We start from the raw sequence: 22377 nt of genomic DNA on the forward strand, positions 1-22377 counted from the left end.
GGCATAATACATATATTGGACCCTAAACTTGGCTTCAAATTTTAACTTTGACCTCCAACTTTCATAGTGCACAAATAGGCACTTTAACTTGTATAAAGTAGAACAAGTAAACACACGAGTCCTACATGGCACAATACACGTAGGACACCACGTAGGACAAAAAATGACATGTAGGATGCCATGTAGGACATGTGTGTCTATTTGTTCTATTTTATACAAGTTAAAGTGCCTATTTGTGCACTATGAAAGTTGGAGGTCAAAGTTAAAATTTGAAGCCAAGTTTAGGGTCCAATATATGTATTATGCCATTGTAATTCTTAGGGCCATTTTTGTATTACAATTTTAGCCCTACCTTAACTCATTTGTAAGACCATTTTGAGCCATTTAAAGTGACCCAATTCAGCTCGAACCCACTTCCCATTCCTTATTTTCAATTAAACTTACCAGCAGCCCACCAGACTTCCACATACAACAACAATACGTGTACCAAAGACCCCTGTACAGTGTCTTCTTCCCAGAAACGCAAACCCAGCAGATTTCCAATCCGAATCGTGAGCAAATCGAGCCCAAAAATTCGGTCCAGTAGCAGTAACAAGAGAGGACAGTGACTTCGCTGTTTTCTTCCTCCAACGTCCCTTTCAATTATTAATGTCGCAGCAGCACATCAGGCACACGATTTTCCCCACTTTCCTCTTCCGGAATGGGTTGAAACCGCAAGAAAAAGGTGCTTCACCCAAATCGTGAAAGGTTTTGGGGGGTTTTGAATTTCGAATTGGTCCTTGTTGCTATCCGGATTTCAGCCTTTTCCCTCCCAAACTTGAACCCTAATGATTCCCTTTTATATATACTTGCTTTTGTTCACTGTTAAAAGGAGGAGAGTTTTGGAGTTGGAGAAAATATTGGGAAGAGGCTAGCACTAAAGAGGAAAACACCCTAAATTACTACGAGTATTTACTCCGAGTTACATACGAGTATTTAGTATAGGTGTCGAGTATAGAGACTAGAGAGGATATTTTTAGTTTTTCTTCTTGGATTGGAAGACTCGTTTGCTTTCCGAAGCTCATCAAAATCGGGTCATAGTGGTGGAAGCGCTTTCAAGCTCGTGGTTCCCGTTCGCTGCCCGGAAAAAGGTAATATCTCCTTCTTCACTTACGTTCTGTTTCGATTCCAAGCATTATGTGATAAACTTGCTTCTGTTGGGTTTCTCTGCCTCTGTCTTGTTCTCTTTTCTATTTTTTGACTTCAATACTCTTGGTTGGATGTTTGTTCGGCTTGAATATGAGCTTTCCGACTTAGTTTCTTTGCTGTGTGGACTCTTAACTGATCATCGCATTTTTTTCCCGTCAGATTCTTCGGGTTATTTTGTATCCATGAGACTAGTTAAACCTTTGTTTTACCTTGTTCAAAATGGTTTAAAGTTCATTTGGTCTCAACTGTGAGTGTATCGTTTGTGTCATTTGGATTATTTGCTATTTGGTTAGCTTTTATCTGTATGAATGTGACCGTATTCTTGGCAGTTTGTTTTGGTGTTCTTCTTATTGTGAAAGATTCTTGTTAACACTAGTTTAAACTTGCAGAATGAGTGTATCTAGTATTTATCCTTGCTTAGTCGGACTGGTATCTATTTCTCTTTGGTTTTTACTCGTGATAGTATAGCTCCGCTCTTGTAATGTATTGATTTGACCAAGGTTTCTCTTACTTTTTCCAGAAAATCACCCTTTCGTCTTCGTCTAATCTGCAATAACTATCATGAGTATAATTTGTTAGTTAGCTTAATCATTTATTTGATGTTATTGCTCAATAGTGCTATTCTCTTTGTGTATTATATTTACTCATGCCTATTTTTGCTTATGTCCGGCATGCTAGTTTGAGAAGAGGGTTGCCTTGTTTAATTATTTATGGCCATTTGTTGTTACCTATACTTGAGATAATTTGGCCGAATCACTACCTCTAAATTTCTGTTTTTTTTAGTATGATAAGCTAGCATCTCTAGGTTTCTATAGATAGACTTTGTTTTAGTTATTGGCATTGATTTCTTGATGTGTGTAGTGTGTTGATTTTTCTTTTAAGATTAATTCCCGGTGGTTTGGTCGTATGTTATTTGCTCTTTGGATTAGTTTACAGATATGAAAGAGTGATTTCTTTTTGTTGCATGTAAAATCTGCCCGAGTTGGCCAAGAACTCACTCCTTCCTTTGCATTTCGAGAGAGCCGTAAAGGCTCTAATTTCTTTATCGAGTCAGCCAGCCATCACATCGACGAACAGGTCTCGATGTTGAAAGAAAAGCGGAGCAGATCGGGAGTTGAAAAAGATTGGGCCAAAAGCCCACCTCTATTTATTCTGAGTTATATTTTGTTATTTTGGGCCTAAGCCCCTTGTCATTATTTATTATTATTGTGCTAGTTATTAGGATAGGTGAAAAAATTGGGCCTACAGTCCAAAAGAAATATTTTTCTTTTATGTTAGTTTAGGACAGGTGCAGGGGGACTCAAATAAGCCAAAGGCCCAAAACGAAAATGGGCCCAAATACTGGCCCATGTGGATAGAAACCGGACTTGGGCCCAAATCTCCCTCTCTCCGTATTATATATTTCATATTAATTTTATTATTAGTACATGCTTATTTGCTAATTAATTTTAAGGTTCTTAATTCATAATTCCCCAAAGGACACCCATTTTGAGTTAGTTAACTTATAGTACTTTATCTTAAAATAACTAAGTATACTTGTCTTTCCAAATTAATTTCTAAAAAATTTAGAAGTTTTTCTCTACTTGGACATTTTAGATAATATATTCCCTTTTCCTCTTTAAATGATTTTAAGTTATAAAATTCGTTCATTCGGTAACTAGTCAAATAGATTTAGCCAAATAATTAATTACGGATAACCGCGTATTAGTGGGCATTTCGAGTGCTTTCAAACCCTTCCTGAAATGCTAATATGAACCCCGGACCCCTTTGAATATTTTCATTAGATTTTTGTTTTAATCTTTTAAAAAGGTAGTTTTCTTGATTTTTATTAAAAATTAAGTGGCGATTCTTAAAACTAGTCTAAAATATTTTTTTTTAAATAAAACAATACATAAATATGTCTTTTAACTTGACCTCATTTTATATTTATGTCCTCCAACTTAGGGTGTGCACAAGTATACACTTGAACTTGTGTAAAGTTGAACAAATAGACACATGCGTCCTACATGACAATTTGGGTTCTATGTGTATTACATCACGTAAGACTCATGTGTCTATTTGTTCTAGTTTATAAAAGTTTAAGGACCCATTTGGTAGGCGGTATTAGATAAAATAATCCATGGATTAAAATTTAGTCCATATAATACATTGTTTGATTACTTTATTTAATTTAATCCATGGATTTCGTATCCACCATATGTGGTCTTATCTTATCCCTAGAAAATGGAGGGATAACTAATCCAAGGTTTAACAAACCTCGGATAAGATCCCTAACTGACTAATCTATCTCCTTATTCCTTTTCCTAAATTTCTTTTGTAATTTAATTTCCTTTTTATTTATATTGAAATGGTAATAAACGTTTTTTTTAATTCTCCAAATTCATATTGTGTAATTTAATGATTTCACTAAAAAACAATTCTCCATTTTTCTTGACTTTTTTTATTCAAGATAGTTTGTCGATTAACCACTTGAACTATTTTTTTTAAAAAAAACAAGCTTTAGGTATTGAACAATTTAAGTAGTCTTAAATCTATGTTAAGTTTAAGATATACTTGACCAACAAAAAATTAGAAATACACCGTGCATTCATGATCTCCTTAAAAGTGGTACATCACACCTTAAAATTAATAACAATTTTATGCATATATATATATATATATATATGTTTGACTTAACTTGTTAAATGGAATAGAAAATCCTACAAAAAATAAATATTGTCCGGCGGTTATCTACCTTGACCCAATTACATGAAATTAACAATCTCATAATAACACAAGGGTGTAATAGGAAATAATCTTTTTGTAGAGTTTTAAATCAAACACAAGATTAAGTGGAAAGCAATGAACCAAACACTTGACAACAAATAATCCCTGTGTAACACCCCATATCCGAAACAGACCAAAAATGCAGATTTTGAGAAGTTGCAGGTGCAACCCACGGTTGCCATCCACGAACTGTAGGTCAGACCACAGCTCGTGCTAGTGGTTCGTGGTTCACCACTGCAACCCCTCCCCAAACCCAGTTCAGAAAATCGGCTAAGTCTCGACCCACGGTCTGTGTCCGTGGATCGAGGCCCCCTTGACCCAGCCTCTGACGCAAACGACGGCTGACCAACACGAACTGTCGTTCGATCCACGATCCGTAGGTCTGACCGTAGGTGAGGCTCAACAGCCAGTTAGAGGAAAATTGTTGATTAGGTCAACTTAAAATAGTCATAACTCTTAGCACAAAAGGAATTATATGTCCCATGACCTATGAAATGATAGATAATTGAATCCTCTTTCCAACACCACCGAGTTTGCTAAAATCTGACCTCCAAGTAAAAAGTTATACTCGTTTTAGTGAAGCCCTGTCGGGCAGACTTGACCTATGACTCCAATCTACAGACCGTAGATTGACCTACGGCCCATAGGTCCCGTCCGTTGATCACTCCGACAGCAGTTAAGTCAGGGATCTTTTGGTCTTTTCCTATTTCATTGGACCCCTAAGCTACATCGTTTAGACCCTAAATTATGAGGGTTTAGTTAGTTTAAGCCTAGAAACATAACTAGAACTTACCTAAGTCAAATCATTAATCAAAACTTAGAAAAATTAGAGCGTAAGAGGAGAAGAGAAGTCAAGAACTCTAGTTCAAGAACGCAATAAGGTTCCATCAGCTCCAACCCTGAAATCTAAAGATTTCTCCATGGAATTCATCATCAGGTATATGGGATTTCACTAGTGGGTTCCTTTCACCCATTAGGTCCCTAGTTTTCAGTCAGTTTCTTGATTCCCTTATTATGACTAGACCTAGGGTTTCTTGAATGTTAGAATTGTTGGGTTCCTAGCTGTTAGAATGATCCAAATCAAATTAGTACGTTAATATTCTGTTTAATGCATGAATTCCAAGACCTTAGCTATGTATTTCTTTAGTTTTTGAATTACACATGTTAGGTCAGATATTTTAGTTATTCAGTTATACATGCATCAGTTATTAATACATCAATATCAATTTAATTATTGCATTCTCAGTTTGCATGTTCAGTTTGAGCTATCCAGTAACTTACAGAAATTCAGTTATAATGTGTTAATTACTTAATCCATTGGGAGTAGCATAATACCGAGTTGGACTAGGGTTCAGCGTACCTAAATAGTCCTAGAACTACTAGCCACGTAGGTTGTAAGTCCCCTTTGTGGGCATCATTTCAATGATCACGCCAGCATGCCTCTATACCTCTGGCAGGGTATATTGGGTCCTCTCGATGGGGCGTATACATCAGACTCCACATTTAACTCATGTGGTTTTATTATCGGTTATTAGTTGTTCCCACAGTTCAGTCAGATCCTATTACATTGACAATTTATTAGTATATCAAGTATTTAGTTTCAGCATGCTATAAATTGGTCACTGCATTCAGTTATCTCAGCATTCAGTATATATATCATGTTCAGATTATGTCCTTGCTTATTTGCTTTGTTCAATTATATGTTATTTCAGCTGTATTCTATCCTGCATGTTCAGTACCCTTCAAATACTGACACATACTCTGCGCTACATCTTCTCGTGATGTAGGTTCAGGTTCTCAGCATCCAGATCACGCTTAGATCGATTCCCGATCTCTAGTTCAACAGAATTAGTGGTGAGTCCTCATTCTCTGAGGACAATAGTCATGAGTTTCTGTTCAGTATTTTAGTCCTTTAGTTTCAGTTTAGCTAGACTTAGTTGGGGCCTGTCCTAGCAGTTCTAGTAAGTTAAAAGCTATTTGCAAACATACTTAGATTCAACTTAGTATTGAGTTAATATCTTCTTTGTATTAAACTCATCAGTTTTCATATATCTCAGTTATAGTATTTGGGTATTCCCCATCTTTTCATTTTATTTATGATTTAGCTTCCGCATTCGTTTATTATCTTTAGTATGCTCATGATCATGCCAACAGGGTTAGCTTGGGACCACTTGTGGTCCTAGGTCCCGTGTCCGCATCTCGAGGGTAGTCTCGGAGGGTGACAAACTTGGTATCAGAGCACTAGGTTTAAGTGTACTAGGATGTCTGAAAAACCGCACTAGGTAGAGTCCTTTTCATGGATGTGTAGTGCGCACCACATCTAATGAGAGGGAGGCTACAAAGTGTCTTAGCGCTTTATAGCTACAGTTTTGATATTTGCGCTTATATTTGCTATGGAGCATCTAATTTGTATAGATCGCAGATATCTGATTTGTATAAAGTCATGGCGATTTGTATAAATCGGGCGTCTATAACTAAGAAAATTGTGGTTTTATATGAATATGTTCCTTGTGTTAGGTTAGAGTAGCGAGCGAGATTAGGAGAGAGAGGAGAGATGCGAGCGAGAGAGGGCAGAGAGTGGAGAGAGGTGAATTGTATATGTACATCGGTTAGATAATTGTATATATGTAGCTACTATGTATATGTATCAATTATTGTTTTGTATATCTGCATAATATTTGAATTTGTATACAATAAAATCGAGTTAATATACAATTGAATCGAGTTAAAACATTTGTATTTGTATATCAAATCTCTCTCTCACTTTATACAAACACAAATTGTACATTGTAATTGTATAATTTGTGTCTGTATAAGCGAGAGAAAGAGAGAGAAAGACAAAAGAGAACTGAGCAGAGGGAGATTTGTATTAGTATAATTATAAGTGTATAGGACGGAAAAATTTATATTTGTATATACAATCCCTCTCGCTTTATACAATTGTGTTTGTATAAAAGTGAGAGAGGCAAGGGAGAAAACTGAGAGTGGCTAGCGAGATTCAGGGGAGAGAGGCGAGAATGGTAAAGCGTTTGCTACGAATTAGAATTAAATGAAACTGTAGCCATATCATTTATTTTGAATTAATAATTTGCTATAATGCACAATTTTCCCTATAAATAAAGCCATGAAATAATATACAACACGTACTCAACTAGCTCACAACCAAGTTGAGCACCTAATAATAATCTATTTACAATGTACTCTTTACATACTTTATGCGTATCAATTTATGTGATATAATTTGCATTGACATAAAAAAATTTAAAAAAAACTAAAAATATACATACAAGATTTTTTTTACAAATTTACCTAAAAATAGTTCTTTTTAGAGATAATGATCAAAAACACACTTGAACTATCACTTTTTGCAAGCTTTACACCCCTAATATCAGCTATTTTCTTTTTCCTAAATTATAAACTATCATTATCCAAATACTAAAAAGATACACATCAAATATCCGTTGTTCCCTTTTGCTATTCAAAGGATAGTGATTAATCCAAATAGTAAACATGAATAACTTATAGTTAAGGTGTGTTTTAATATATTGATGATGATAGTTATAAAAATTAAATTAAAAGAAACATTTGATAACTAAGGTATGATATTGACTTGAAAAACCTCTAATTCAAATATTTTTCGACCATTAACTATTCTTTTAATCTACTTAATTATAGTCTTATAGATACTCTCTCTACGCACTAGTAAAAGTTTTCATTACCTATAAAGTCACCTCTTTTAAATGTGCCTAAATTTTCTACTTTAATATTCTAAATAAAACAATCACACAAGTGGTCACTTTGCATTAAATTTTGCTAGGTCTACATTCGATTTTTTTTCTATAAAAAACGGCGACCAATTACTCTCTCTGTCCCATTTTATATATCATCCTTTTCTGTAAATAGTTGATCCATAATATTTGTCATTTCATAACATCAATGCATAAATTATCATATTATTCCTTTTTTTTGCCCTTGAGGTCCAAAAAAATTAAATAAGGGTAGAAGGGTAAAGTTACATCATTTCTTAATGCAAGTGCAAAGTAAAACTGTGACATATAAAATGGGACGGAAGGAGTACTTACTTTACTTCTGGTAATTATTCTTCCGTCTTTAATCAGATATCTCAGATTTAAACTTTATTGTAACACATAGCCAACTTTTATCATAAAGTCATCACACTTTCATTTAATAAATAAAGATAGCCAATGTCACCAACACCACAAAGAGCTCCTCTCTCATCCTTCTTTCACTCTAGAGAAAAACAAAGCATACCGTGGCTACTTTAAGGGTATTGATGTTCCCATTTTTGGCTTATGGACACATCTCTCCGTATCTAAATGTAGCTAAGAAACTCGCGGACAGAGGATTCTTGATTTACTTCTGTTCTACGCCGATAAATCTCAAATCCACCATCAAGAAAATCCCTGAGAAGTTTGCTGATTCGATTCAGCTTATCAAACTTCACTTACCAGAATTACCCGAACTTCCTCCTCATTACCATACTACCAATGGTCTCCCACCCAATGTCAATCACATCCTTCAAAAAGTCCTGAAAACGTCCAAACCAAACTTTACAAAAATCTTGGAAAATCTGAAACCTGATTTGGTGATTTATGACATATTGCTGCAATGGGCTAAACGTGTCGCGAATGAACACAACATTCCAGCTGTTAAGCTTGTAACTTCGGGTGCAGCTGTGTTTTCGTATTTTTTCAACATACTGAGGAAGCCAGAGGTTGAATTCCCTTTCCCTGCTATTTATCTCAGGAAAATTGAGAAAGTAAGATTGAGTGAAATGGTGGAGAAATCTAATAAAGGGGAAGAACCTGATGATGGAGATCTTCTAGCTGATGGAAATATGCAAATCATGTTGATGAGTACTTCTAGAACTATAGAAGCCAAATATATTGATTATTGCCTTGAATTGAGCAATTGGAAAGTTGTTCCAGTTGGTCCACCAGTCCAAGATCCAATCACTAATGACGCGGACGATAAGGAGCTCATCGATTGGCTTGGAACAAAAGATGAGAATTCAACTGTTTTTGTCTCCTTTGGGAGTGAGTATTTCTTGTCAAAAGAAGATATGGAAGAAGTAGCTTTTGGGTTGGAGTTAAGTAATGTTAATTTCATATGGGTTGTAAGATTTTCAAAAGGGGAAGAGCAAAATCTCGAAGATGCTTTACCAAAAGGTTTTCTTGAAAGAATTGGAGAAAGGGGAAAAGTTTTGGACAAATTCACACCACAACTAAGAATTCTAAATCATACAAGTACGGGAGGATTTATAAGTCATTGTGGTTGGAATTCAGTAATGGATAGTATAGATTTTGGGGTTCCTATAATTGCCATGCCTATGCATCTTGATCAACCAATGAATGCTAGGTTGATCGTAGAATTGGGAGTTGCGGTGGAGATTGTTAGAGATGATAATGGGAAAATTCATAGAGAAGAAATGGCGGAAACTCTTAAAGGTGTCATAACAGGGAAAACAGGGGAAAATTTGAGGGCTAAAGTGAGAGATATAAGCAAGAATTTAAAATCTATAAGAGATGAAGAGATGAATGCTGCTGCTCAAGAGCTAATTCAACTTTGTAGGAATAGTAATAAGTGAATCTTATGATTCAATTAACAAAATAATATTGTATGTAAGGTGTTTTTGTTTTTCTTCAAAATATATTGAGGTTGAAATAATGAGAAAAACATAGAATACCATGTAGGATGCGTGTGTCTATTTGTTCAACTTTATACATGTTTAAGTTTCTTCGCATAAATGTAAGTTGAGGCCAAATTAAAGGGCATTTTTTTGTATTATGTCTATAATATAACTAGTACAACAATAACAACACGATTCTTTGTCCCAAACATTGTTGTATTGGCAATGTTTATTTTACATAAACATTACATCAACTATAATCAATCAGCATAAATGTCTACCTCAACGGGATTATCTAACAAAGCTATTGAATCAGACAAAATGTCGTAGAACTTCCCATGATCTGATGGACAATCGGTTGTGATTGAAGAGCCTGAGGAGGTACTTCTAGCACTTCGACTTCGCCTTCAAGCATTGCTACTACTTTACTCATTGAAGGGCGTTGTATCGGATTTGTTTGTATACACCATAATGCAACTAAACTCAGCTTTCTAGCCATCTTCTTTTCATCATCATTCGCTTCTTCATCCACCACAATCTCTTTCCCTTTGTTGAACTTATCGTAAATATTATAAGGAAAGTATTGGCTGGAATTCTCTTCATTTGCAACTTCATTTCTCTTCAAGTTCAACATTTTCATTAGCAGCATTCCGAAGCTGTAAACATCAGCTTTGTACGAGATTTCTCCAATGCTTTTGCTAATCAACTCTGGAGCAACATATCCAATCGTTCCATGAGCAGCTGTGAGAGTCACAATGCTCTTATCTGTCGTATATAATTTCGCAAGCCCAAAGTCAGAAATCTTTGGAATGAAATTCTCATCCAAAAGAATGTTGTGTGGTTTGATATCAAAGGGAAATGTTGTTAATATTAGGCCATGAGGTGAAGCCTATAAATGCTGTTCTGCATCCATCACTCACTTCAGAGACTTTCATCTCTCCAATCTTTGAGAAGATATTATTGTATTTGAGAAAGGTAATGAGCTTAGAAGGTATGAGAGAACATAGATCATCTTGTGTTTGTAAAGTCGGATCTACCAAGTGAATTATCCGATTAGCATAGTCGATGCCTTGAAAAACCATATAACTGTTTGGTTACCTTCACAAGCTAATTCAAATCCTGAAAAAGGACAATGTTTTGGATCGGTGTTTAAATGAAAAGAGTGTCTTATGTTACGGATATCACCACAAGCAGAATCAGGACAGTTGATCTTCCAAGCATTGGATGTTTGCAGAAAGATGATTTGAAGGATTAATGTAAAGTATTTAAGCTGAGAGTTTCCTTTAGACATTTGTGTATTATTCATGTTCAGCTGAGACTTCACAATTATTGTTGTTATTATTATTATATAAGAGTAAATGCAATTATTGAAGCTTTGTGGACTTTTCATTATCAATATTACTCCTTGGGTCCCAAATCAATGGAAGACTTGTGTTTGGTCCATGATGGGAAAGTTGCAAGTTGATGAAGGGCCCTCATGAGGAAGACTTTGACGTTTACCAATTTGTTAGTGAGGGAGATGCAAAACACACCTTTTGCTCAAACTGGGTATTTGTGGTGCATAGTTGTGACTTTACATATTTATTTATAGGCATAATACATAAATATACCTTTTAACTTGGTCTCATTTTATATTTATGTCCTCCAACTTAGGGTGTGCATGAATATACAGTTGAACAAGTAGACACATGAGTATACGTGACATAATATATATAGAATCCATATTGTCATGTAGGATGTCATGTAGGACACATGTGTCTATTTGTTCTACTTTATAAAAGTCTAAGTGTCTACTTGTGCAAACTCAAAGTTAGAGGGCATAAATTTAAATTGAGAACAAGTTAAAATGCATATTTATGTATTATACCTTATTTATATTTACCTAGACATTTAATTGATAAGCATAACACATAAATAAGACCTTTAACTTGGTTTGAAATTTTAACTTTGACCTTAAACTTTCAAAGTGCACAAAGAGGCACTTTAACTATCCAACTCTTGAATAAAAAAACACTCGAATCCCACCTAGCAAACCACGTGATATACATTCAATTTGTGCACGTCAGGAGTAAATTTCAAGGCCCACAACAGTAAAATATATGTTGAAATGACAATTATACCCTTAATGAATCCCTTTTATATATATTTGTATGTTTTCTAATCAAAATCCCATTTTTCCCTCTACTTTCAAATCAAGTTTTTTTTTCTCTCTTTAGCACGATTTTTGCTTGTTTTTAGTGCAAATGGCTTCTAATTGTTTTGTCATTGTAGGAAAAGAGATATAATTGAAGATTTCTTAGTCCGCAAACAATACAGGTCGTTGGTCCGCAAAAAATCCAAATTTAAGCAAAGATTCTACCTTCTATCAAAAATTAACTTTCAAAAGGGAAAAATTAAAAATACATGGACTAAATTGAGGAAGATGAACATATAAACATTAGACTATATGAACTTTTAGCACAAATCTTGAACAATTTTCCCTTGATTCATGATTTTGGTTGTAAATCCCCAGCTAGGGGTTTGTGATTTTGAGAGAGAAATAGGGTAAAATGGAACAGTTTCACCCTTGTATTAATTGAATTTTTTTAAATTCTAATATCTACGTGTAAATTTTTTAACTAGTCGGCAGTCATTGAGTGACTCATTAATCTACGTTGGAGCGTCTGCATTTCACGTGTTTGGGTTGCAATATTCTAATGTTTTTTTTTTATTTAAGAGTTGGATAGTTAAAGTGCCTCTTTATGAACTATGAAAGTTTAAAGTCAAAGTTAAAATTTGAAGCCAAGTTAAAAGTCCTATTATGTGTTATGCCTAATTGATATTACAGAAGAAAACATATGGTCAGTAGTTAGCGATTTCCTACAAAGTCCTAAGTTATAATATCGAACCAAAAGTATAAATTGGCGACAATCAAAAATTCATACTCATAAAGTACAAAATAAAAAATAGGCATAGTACATAAATATGCCCTTTAGTTTAGTTTCAACTGACATCTATGTCGTCCAATTTTGAGTGTGCACAAGTAAACACTTAAACTTATATAAAATTGAACAAGTAGACACACATGTCTTACGTGACATAATGCACATAGAACGCCATGTAGGACAAAAAATTGTCATGTAGGACACCACACAAATGTGTCTATTTGTTCAATTTTATACAAATTTAAGTGTCTATTTGTGCACACTCAAAGTTAAAGGTCATAGTTACCAATTGAAGTCAAGTTAAGAGTCATGTTTATATATTATGTCAATAATATGATATCATTGTTATGAGTTATGACTTTAATTATCATATTCATATATATTAGAAGAGAGAGTTTCAACATGTCAGCTTGTGACATTAGAAAAAGTTTAAGGGTATAATAGTATTTTCCTAGATCAATTTGCTTAAAAGGAATTGTATTTTTTGCTTTATTCTTTAGTCCACATCAACAGGTCCATAAAAGATCCATCATTTTCTGTTAAATTACAATTGATGCCATCCACTGAAATATCATTAAATGTGCTTGGGACCCATTGAACTACACTTGTGGAGTTGTGTCAGTCAGTGTTCCCTCAACTTTTGCGTTATTTATTTTTCTAATAAAACACTTTAGCCATTTTATTTATGAAATGTCCATTGATGAGTTTGGAATTGGTTCTAAATATTTTTTTTTTAAACGAAGTATTATTAATTCAGATTGAAAATGTATATATTAAATAATAATTTTTTTGAAGTGTTATATTACATTAAAAAAATTACGAATATTAAAAACTTAATAAATGGACTTATATGATTTATGATATGTTAATTACAAATATTATATAATAAAAATAATCAAAAAATAAAATAGAGCCTACAAATAGTAATTCTTCGATCATCTCTACAAATGATGAATAGAGAGTGAAATAGAGAATGAATGAAGAAAACATTTTTTATTTTATTCTCCGAATATAGAATGAAATAAAGGATCGGAGATAGTTGTACTGGTTTTTCGTTTTCAAGATGTTCATAATTGATAAATATGATCTTTAAAATCAATTATGATTAAATATAAATACTAAATTTTAGAAAAAACAAAAAAATATCATATAAAATAAAATGAAAAAGTTGATAGACTCCTTACGCTTTGGAAATAATTTATTGCGATGGAAAACCATCATATTCTACTATATTATAATTTTAGATAATTGAGATTTATTAATTATAATAACAATAGTATATAGAATTTATAATTATGCATAATTTTATCCTATTATTTTGAATATAAATATAATGTTGGGCCCGTGCTGACACGGGTCATTTTTACTAGTGTGTGTATATATACATAATAATAATAATAATAATAATAATAATAATAATAATAATAATAATAATAATAATATTCTAAAATGGAAAACCCCATAATATTACTTTAAGTTTTCGGAAGTTAAAACACAATTTGTGACATGAATTAATATAAATACAATGAATATTTGTATTATTAAATGATAGAAGAAAATCAAAAGTTTTGCAATAGTTAAAACAATCTCTTCAAATACTCCTAACGCGCAAAACTATAAAAAAAGTTCAATGAATTATATTCATAAATTATCTTATCTTAAATGCTAAGTAATAGCTACAATAAACATTGTTGCAAAACTTTTAATTTCCTTCCATCATAATTAGCATAAATTAATGATGAATTTTCTTACTTGATAAATTAAATTTATCTTATATAAATGGACATTTAGCATATAACTAATTATCATTGTTGACACCCAATTTTGACCCTCCTTTCTTCTAATTTATTGTTTCCGAGCTTCTAATTTGATAACATATAAAATAATCCTTTTTCATAATTATTTTTACTATTACAACTATTTATCTATTAAATTATACGTTTATTATCGAAATGATTGTTATCACTTCCTATACCTCTTTTCTTAAATAATCAATTGTTGTCATCTTATAGCATATTTTATATTAGTTATAAACTAAGAAGCCTAAAATAATTTAAAGTATAAATTATAGGAACCACATATTATAAGTACTAAATAACATCCTATCCCTTCTAGTTTTCTATTTACCAAAAATCCCTTAAAAATGATGTTTGTGGGATACCTAGCATTGTGCACGGGATACATTAGGTTTGATACATTCCACATAGCGGAATACATAGCATTGTGCACAGGATACATTAGGTTTGATACATTCCACATAGCGGAATACATAGCATTGTGCACATGATACATTAGGTTGGATGCATTCCACATAGCGGGATACATAGCGTTGTGCACGGGATACATAATGTTGTGCACGGGATACATAGCGTTTGATACATTCCACATAGCGAGATACATAGCGTTGTGCATGGGATACATGCGGGATAGATAGGTAAAATAAGGGATTTTCGAAATTTTTAAAATAAGTAGGGATAAATGGATATTAAGGTAAGTAAAGGAGTGTAGTTAAGTAATTTGTCCTAATTTAAAAGAAGAAAGGAAAAGGCTAAGAAATTCGGCCCAAAATCCCCCAAATCAGACCAACGTTTCAGCCCACTTTTTACACTAAAATCTGTCAAAATTAGCCCAATTTCGTTCCAACACTTGGCCCAAATCCGTCCCAATTTTCAGCCCAAAATCAATTCAAGCCCTAATAAGCCTTATCTTCTCAACTAGCAGCAGGCTCCTCTCTTTTCTATCGTTCTTCTTTCCTCTTCCGACTAAATTCCAGCGATCCTCAAGAATGGCAGAGATCTGCCTCTCCAATTCTATGCAAGCCTCGACAACTCTACTAGCTCTCTTCGTTTCTCATCTCTCTTCTTTAATTTAGTCAAGAGAAAATGCCAAAGAACTTTTGAGATTTCTGAGAAAGAATCGTCAAGCAGATTTTTTCAAAATTCAAACGGTTGTCCCGCTCAAATGCTAAACCTATAACCCTAGTTCATTCCTTTAAATATGAAGAGATGGCACTCGTTTTGCAGGGAGTTTTCTGCCTTCATAGCACCTTGAACCACTGATTTTTACTCTAAAAAATAGCTTGGCATTCTCTTCTGATCTCGGCCAAAACTCTGGTCTCAAGCTTCGTCGAATTCGTTGATTGTGTGAGTGTAGACCTTTGATCGCAGCAGCCGCCATTCACTGCCCTATAGCAGGTGATATTCTTTTCTTTTTCCTCTATTTTGTTACTGTGATTAGAGTGTTATGTTGCTCTAAGAAATTTGTATGTTGAGACTGATTCTTGCCTAGTTTAGTTGTAATCAAAGTAATGTTAAAATGTGTTTGTATCCTTTTTGAGATCTATACAGACTTGATATTGTTTTCCCTCACTTTTTTAGACCTTGAATTTAAAGAATGACTTAGTTCTAGAATTGGATTTACATGAGTTATGTTGTTGTTTCGTTCCCAGTTAAATGTTTTATTTTGTGTGTTTATACCCTAAAGTTTCAATGGTCATGTTTTCCTATGTATAAAATGTTTCATAGAAATGGCTATTGTCCTTGCTTCCGTTACAAATAGCTTTGCACATGCTTCCCTTTAAAAATGTAAAAGAGAGTCTTGGTTGTAGGCATTTTGTTTGAGTTCTACACTTTTTTTTTGCTAAATAAATTATGTGTATAAGTTCCTGTTTTTTTTTTTAAAAAAAATAATTGTAAGTTAGCAGTTATCATATTTAATATTTGAAGGAATATGGCACAAATCATGTGCATTGTCACTATTAGGCGTTAGTTTTATATATACAAATATATACCTATAAACTTAAGCTTAAGCTTTGTAACAAACAGTAATCACAAAAGAACAGTAGCCAAGCTCTTCACTGATAGTATTAACTGGTGTACTTTGGCAACATAGAAATAGCACTAATACAATAGAAATTGCATAAGATAAAGTAACGGGGATGGAGAATAGAAGGAGATGAGAAGCTTAGACTGAGAAGGGGATGAGAGGAGACACTCTTTTCTTTAACAATTTGCATCCCCCTATTTTCCCTAGAATGGGTTACTTATTAACCTAGATCCCACACATAACTCCTTAATATGGTATTGGGCTGTTTTTGGTATAACAGGCCTCGGCCCATTCATAACAATACTCCCAACTCCAATAAGAACCTTGTCCTCAAGGTTCGAGTAAGCATGAGCATCCCCTGGTACAGTTAGATTGGTAAGCAACAATGAAGAAACTCGGTTGGCTGCCTGGAGTATTATAGACATGGTTGCATCATTCTTGCTTAGCAGCTGATTAACATGGCAAAGATGGGTACCCATGTGAGACATATCCAAAAAAAAAAGCAATACACCTAATGATATCACCAAAACTTGTCGAAGCACTATTGGCAGCCACATTAAGGATCTTTAACTTCGTAACATGCTCAGACTCGTCAAATCTAGAATTATTCACCTCGAAGTATTGAGCAATAGAATATAAAAGCTCTCCTTCCCCCAACTCTCTCCACTATAATTGATAACAACCAATTGCAACCATGTTATTTCTGATTTACGATAAAATTCTCCCGCATTATCAATTGGAGTTCAGTTATAACTTTCCTTGCAATCACACATTTGTTCAAGAGGATAACAAAAACTAATGCATTACGTAAGCCATGATGTAATCTATGGCGTGCATCCAACTCTACTATCTCTATGACTCCATAAAGTGTGTAACCAGCAGAGTGCACTGCCTTTTTCTTAGATACACTCGTTAATATTTTTACCTCCCATAACTGTACCATGCCAACAAGAGCAGTTATATAGCAAAGATGCAAGACTGATGTTTGGTGGAAGTTGGCCAAGAACACATCATGTTTAATTGCATAATATTCAGTGAAGACTAGTGAATATGCAATTAGAGGACACATTAATGCGTTGCAGTTATCGATAACAGAGAACCCCTTGAACCTGTAGAACTTTACACTCCCTAGTTGTCCGGGATCCCACACTCTACTCATACGATTTGAATATGCAATTAAGAGAAACTTGTCAGTACATCTCAATGATAGTAGTTCCTCCACATTCTCTATGTAACCTGTAAGAACCATTAACCCAAAACTTATTCCCGGATCCCATACACAAAGATCCACTGCAGTTGCCGGAACAGTTACAATAAGCATAAGAAAATTAACAGCAGGAACAAATGGAAATTGACTCAAAATATTTTGACCACTGAATCCCCCAATAGATTTTCCATTTTCCGCGGCAGGAAGCAATCGAACAGATTGCATAGCACTTGTTGATATGGAACTCTCATTCTCCAAAAAGTATTTATCAATAGATAAATCTTTCGTCTCTAAATCAGTTTTCCATTTAGGAGAGCCACTACCAATAGAGTTAGGAACTACATACCTCGTTGGCATATCTTGTTCGAGATGTTTATTTGACAGCATAACTTCACAACCAACAAGAGGAACTAAGAGTGGTACCCCAGTCGCAATTGGATATACTATGTCAGTAATCCGCAAACGTGTATTTGACATCATAGGTCCTTCCGTAGAAAAAGGAGCCAGAGTACCAGATGCATCCCTTTGAGGAGATTTGTCAAACAAAGCTACATTATCTAGTGAATTTTCCTCATCCACATCATTAGATCCTTTCGTATCATTTAACACCGAAGGAGGGACCTTAGTTTGAATACTAACATCTTTGCAGAATCTATCAATAGGTTCAGAAATGTCAGAGCTCGCAGTTGTGTGTGAAATTTCATCGAACACCTGACCTTCGGTAATGGAAGAAGGTTCCTGTAACAAGTCTGCTTCGACTGATTTTGCATTCCCAATTTGAGGAGTTCCTACGACTTCAAGAGTCGCAAACTCAATATTACTTCCAGTAATCAATGCCAAGCAATCCACATTGGTATACTTCTCTGGCAACTTCTCAAGCATATGGGCTGTATCCGTGTTCCCACTTATGAAGCCATCTTCCAAGTCAGATGATAGTGTGACATGACTTAGATCTACAATTGTAGAGGCAGAGGTCATTGGAGGAACAAATGTAGCATAGCGCCCACAGTTAAAATAGGCTCGTGAAGTATCTGTCATACTCACCGAAGCTGTGAAGGTTCGTTTTGGAAACCGCATAAGCAATTTTTCCATAAAATGCTTCCAATTGACGAATTGCTTGTTACGATGCAACCAACTAAACCAAGTAAGAGCTTCACCATCAAAGTAGAAGGAAGGAAGAGGTAGCCAGTCCTTCTCGTCGAAGCCAAGGTATGTGAAGTACAACTCTGCCCGAAAAATCCAGTTCTTCGGGTTGTCGTTGTCATTGCCACTGAATCTAGGTAGAAACATAGCTGATGATGGAGTTCTCTGGATGAAAGCACCAATGTAACAAACAGTAATCACAAAAGAACAGTAGCCAAACTCTTCACTAATAGTATTAACTGGTGTACTTTGGCAACATAGAAATAGCACTAATACAATAGAAATTGCATAAGATAAAGTAACGGGGATAGAGAATAGAAGGAGATGAGAAGCTTAGACTGAGAAGGGGATGAGAGGAGACACTCTTTTCTTTAACAATTTGCGTCCCCCTATTTTCCCTAGAATGGGTTACTTATTAACCTAGATCCCACACATAACTCCTTAATATGGTATTGGGCTGTTTTTGGTATAACAGGCCTCGGCCCATTCATAACAAGCTTCCTTTTGTTTTACTCTCTGTTAGTATATTAGTTTTTCTTTGCCCTTTTCTTCTGAATATTTTAGTATAGACTACTTATAAAGAATTGTTAAAAATTCATGGTTTGAAAAGGTAAGCTTCTTTGTGGTTTAAATCGGTTAAATCGGAAAATTAGTTTTATCGTGTAGGTCAATTACTTTGAGTTCTGTTAATAAGTCGGCTTATCCTACGCTTGCATATTTTCTATTCCGGATAGTTATCTTTGTTGTACGACTATTACTTATATTCATGCTTGGTTTATTTGATATAGTTTTAAAGTGGATTCGCCTTACTAATCTTTTTACCCACTCTTTCTTTACATGTACACTCGGGAGCGCGTATGGAGTTGCAATATGACTCCATCTCTATCCAAATTAGAGAAATGACCAATCTTGCATTTAGCTTGTGTCTAGAATGATTCACTCATTCCAAAAAAAAATCCCGCACTTCCTCCTTATCTCAAAGCTTTATATTTTTTATGCAAGCATATATGTTGTTGTCTTTGACTAACATTTTATACTTTTTTGACACCTATATTTATGTTTTGTTTCAATTTATATTTAAACTTATGCAAACTAATTAACTAAGAACTTAAGCAAACCTAGTAGCTCACCTTCCCCTCCTCTAGATATTGGGTTTAATATATTAATTTGGCTTAGAACAATTACTTTTAAATTAAGTTCTTTCAATTGGATAAAAACTTTTATTTTTTATCAAGGCAAAATATGTTTTCGTTATCTTTAGTTTTAAGATTTCCTTGTTAATTCAATTTCATAAAAGGATTTTCTTTCTTAAACAAAAAGCACTTGACTTGGCCAACTATTTTGAACATAACAAATTATGCATATTTCATTCAAACTCCTTTTTCTCGTTAAAAATCAAGTTTAAACTAATTTAAAACCTCTAAAGTTAGATGGTTGTTTTATTTCATTTTTTAGATCTTTATATATAAAGTTAGTATATTTTAAGGTTTTTTATACTTTAACTCTTTTAAGGTTAACTTGCCATGATTTAATTAATACTAGTTTTTTCTTAGCTTTTAATGATTATTTTATTTTCTCTCTAATTAACCTAAGTTTGGTCGGTAATCGTACTTTTAACGAATCTTAGAGGATGCTTAACTCCTTCCCTTTAGGATAACTAGAACCCTTACCTAGAATTTCGTGTTTAGTAGACCTTAATTGGAGTCAATTTTAGTATGACTTAGTTAAATATTTAGGTGTCCTAATTCACCATAACTAATTAGGTGGCAACTTCTTAAATTAGTTAATAGTTTGGAAATCACCAATATGTTGTACACCTTTTTGACCTTGAGTTAAAATGGGGTATAACACTCACTATGTAATAAAATTCAGCCTTTCATGTTTAAATATGAGTCATTTAGTTATTATTTCTAAAATAAATTATTGTGCTTTTTATGTTCTGCTTCTCACATGAATGAAAGAATAAGATAATTTTGTTTGGAATGCTACGAATATTGTCGTTATCTATAGTTTCTCAAGATTTTGGTATCTCAGTATTACTCAATAGTGTAGCAATATTTATCGTCTTCTTATTTAGCTATCTCTAGGAGGTAAGCATAGAAAAGTTGGTTCAATTAATTTCTTAAATTGTATTTGTGTTATACATAACTTCTCTTGATTTTTTTCTACTCATCGTTACATTTTAAAGTACAGTTGTGTAGGAATCTTGCAGATATCACTATGCACATATTTCAAAATGATCATGAATGTCGAAGCTTTAGGACTTTGTTTTCTTTGATAATATCTCTAATTTGTTGATAATGATCATTTCTTAGAAATGATCTTGCCTCTATAATTTCTCTATAATTTACCTTTTGACTTCTCTATGTTGGATACCTTTAAAAGAGGAATTAATTCAATAATATTTAATTTATGATATGCAAATAAGTCATAAAGGAACGAGAAGAATCATCTATTGATTTTGGATCTCTAATACATAACTATAAGTCCTATTAGACTAAGAACATTCTATCTTCACCAATTTTAACCTCGTCTTCTATCCAATCCAAGATCAAAGGCATGCGACAATTATCACCTCCTTTACAATTGTTCAATAATTTAGTGATATGCCATTATTTTGTTTTATTCCAACTACATAATAATTAAGTCTTCACAATTTATTGATAATAAGGTTGTCAAAAAACTTACTTATAATTTACGAAGGATTAGTATTGATTACACATGCAACGCACATATCCAGAACTAGTAGAAAAAAAATAAGGAACAAAATATAAAATTAATGCACAATCTTATGAGCTCCTTTTTATTTCCACTTCCACAAGACGATCATCCTTCTATCTTATTATTTTTAGTCAAACTAAAACATGAATATAATAACCATATAATGTGTATTTTTCGATGAGCTTTCGATGACATACCAAAATAATATAGTGGACAATTAAGAAACCACTCCCTCCGTCCAACAATAGTTGTTCACTATACTATTTTAGGATATCCAACAGTACTTGTCCACTTTATGAAATCAATGCATAATTTACACTTAATTCATAATTTACTTTTATCATTAATTTTAGTCATTTTCCTATTACACTTTTCAAGACATTATATTTATTATATTCAAAGGATAATATACTCCCTCCCTCCCATTTTATATGTCACATTTTTACTTTGCACGTGCATTAAGAAGTGATGTAATTTTATCCTTTTACCCTTATTTAATGTTTTCTTAAGTCAACTTTATTAATAAATGACAATATTAATTAACTATTCTATCAAGGACATAATAGGCAAAATATGCTAATTTATGCATAAATTTTATAAAATAACAAATATTATAATTCAGCTATTTAGAAAGGAATGACATATAAAATAAAACGGAGGAAGTACTCCCTCTGTCCACAATTGTTTGTCAGGGTAAGGTCATGCACATCCCTCAAGGAAAATTTAATACAAGGTGTAATTTGACTAATATAACCCTATTATATCAAGAATACCAAAAGTCCACATAACTTTTCAATTGAACTACACAATCATTAAGGGCAGAATTGGAAAAAAGTGACTAATTATTTCTTGATTGTTTAAATTGACAATTAATCTTGGACATCTATTTTTAGTATACCTGCCAAACAATTGTGGACGGAGGGAGTAGTAAAATTATTCTTTTACTTGTAGTT

At 33.5% G+C, this 22377-nt stretch overlaps 2 protein-coding genes across 14 annotated transcripts in view; one reads left to right on the plus strand and one right to left on the minus strand.

Annotated features, from left to right (window-relative positions):
* The window catches only part of LOC125844341 (beta-D-glucosyl crocetin beta-1,6-glucosyltransferase-like), a 133912-nt gene extending 124113 nt beyond the window's left edge, over positions 1-9799 (plus strand). The window contains exon 3 of the mRNA XM_049523652.1: positions 9423-9799. Coding sequence (XP_049379609.1) covers positions 9423-9562 — 140 coding nt within the window. The 3' untranslated portion in view covers positions 9563-9799. The remainder of the gene's footprint in view (positions 1-9422) is intronic.
* LOC125844329 (rust resistance kinase Lr10-like) overlaps positions 1-22377 on the minus strand; it is a 368189-nt gene that overhangs the window by 122499 nt on the left and 223313 nt on the right. The gene's annotated exons all lie outside the window — the stretch shown is intronic.

Source organism: Solanum stenotomum, chromosome 11, assembly GCF_019186545.1.
Source record: "Solanum stenotomum isolate F172 chromosome 11, ASM1918654v1, whole genome shotgun sequence".
Taxonomy (NCBI): domain Eukaryota; kingdom Viridiplantae; phylum Streptophyta; class Magnoliopsida; order Solanales; family Solanaceae; genus Solanum; species Solanum stenotomum.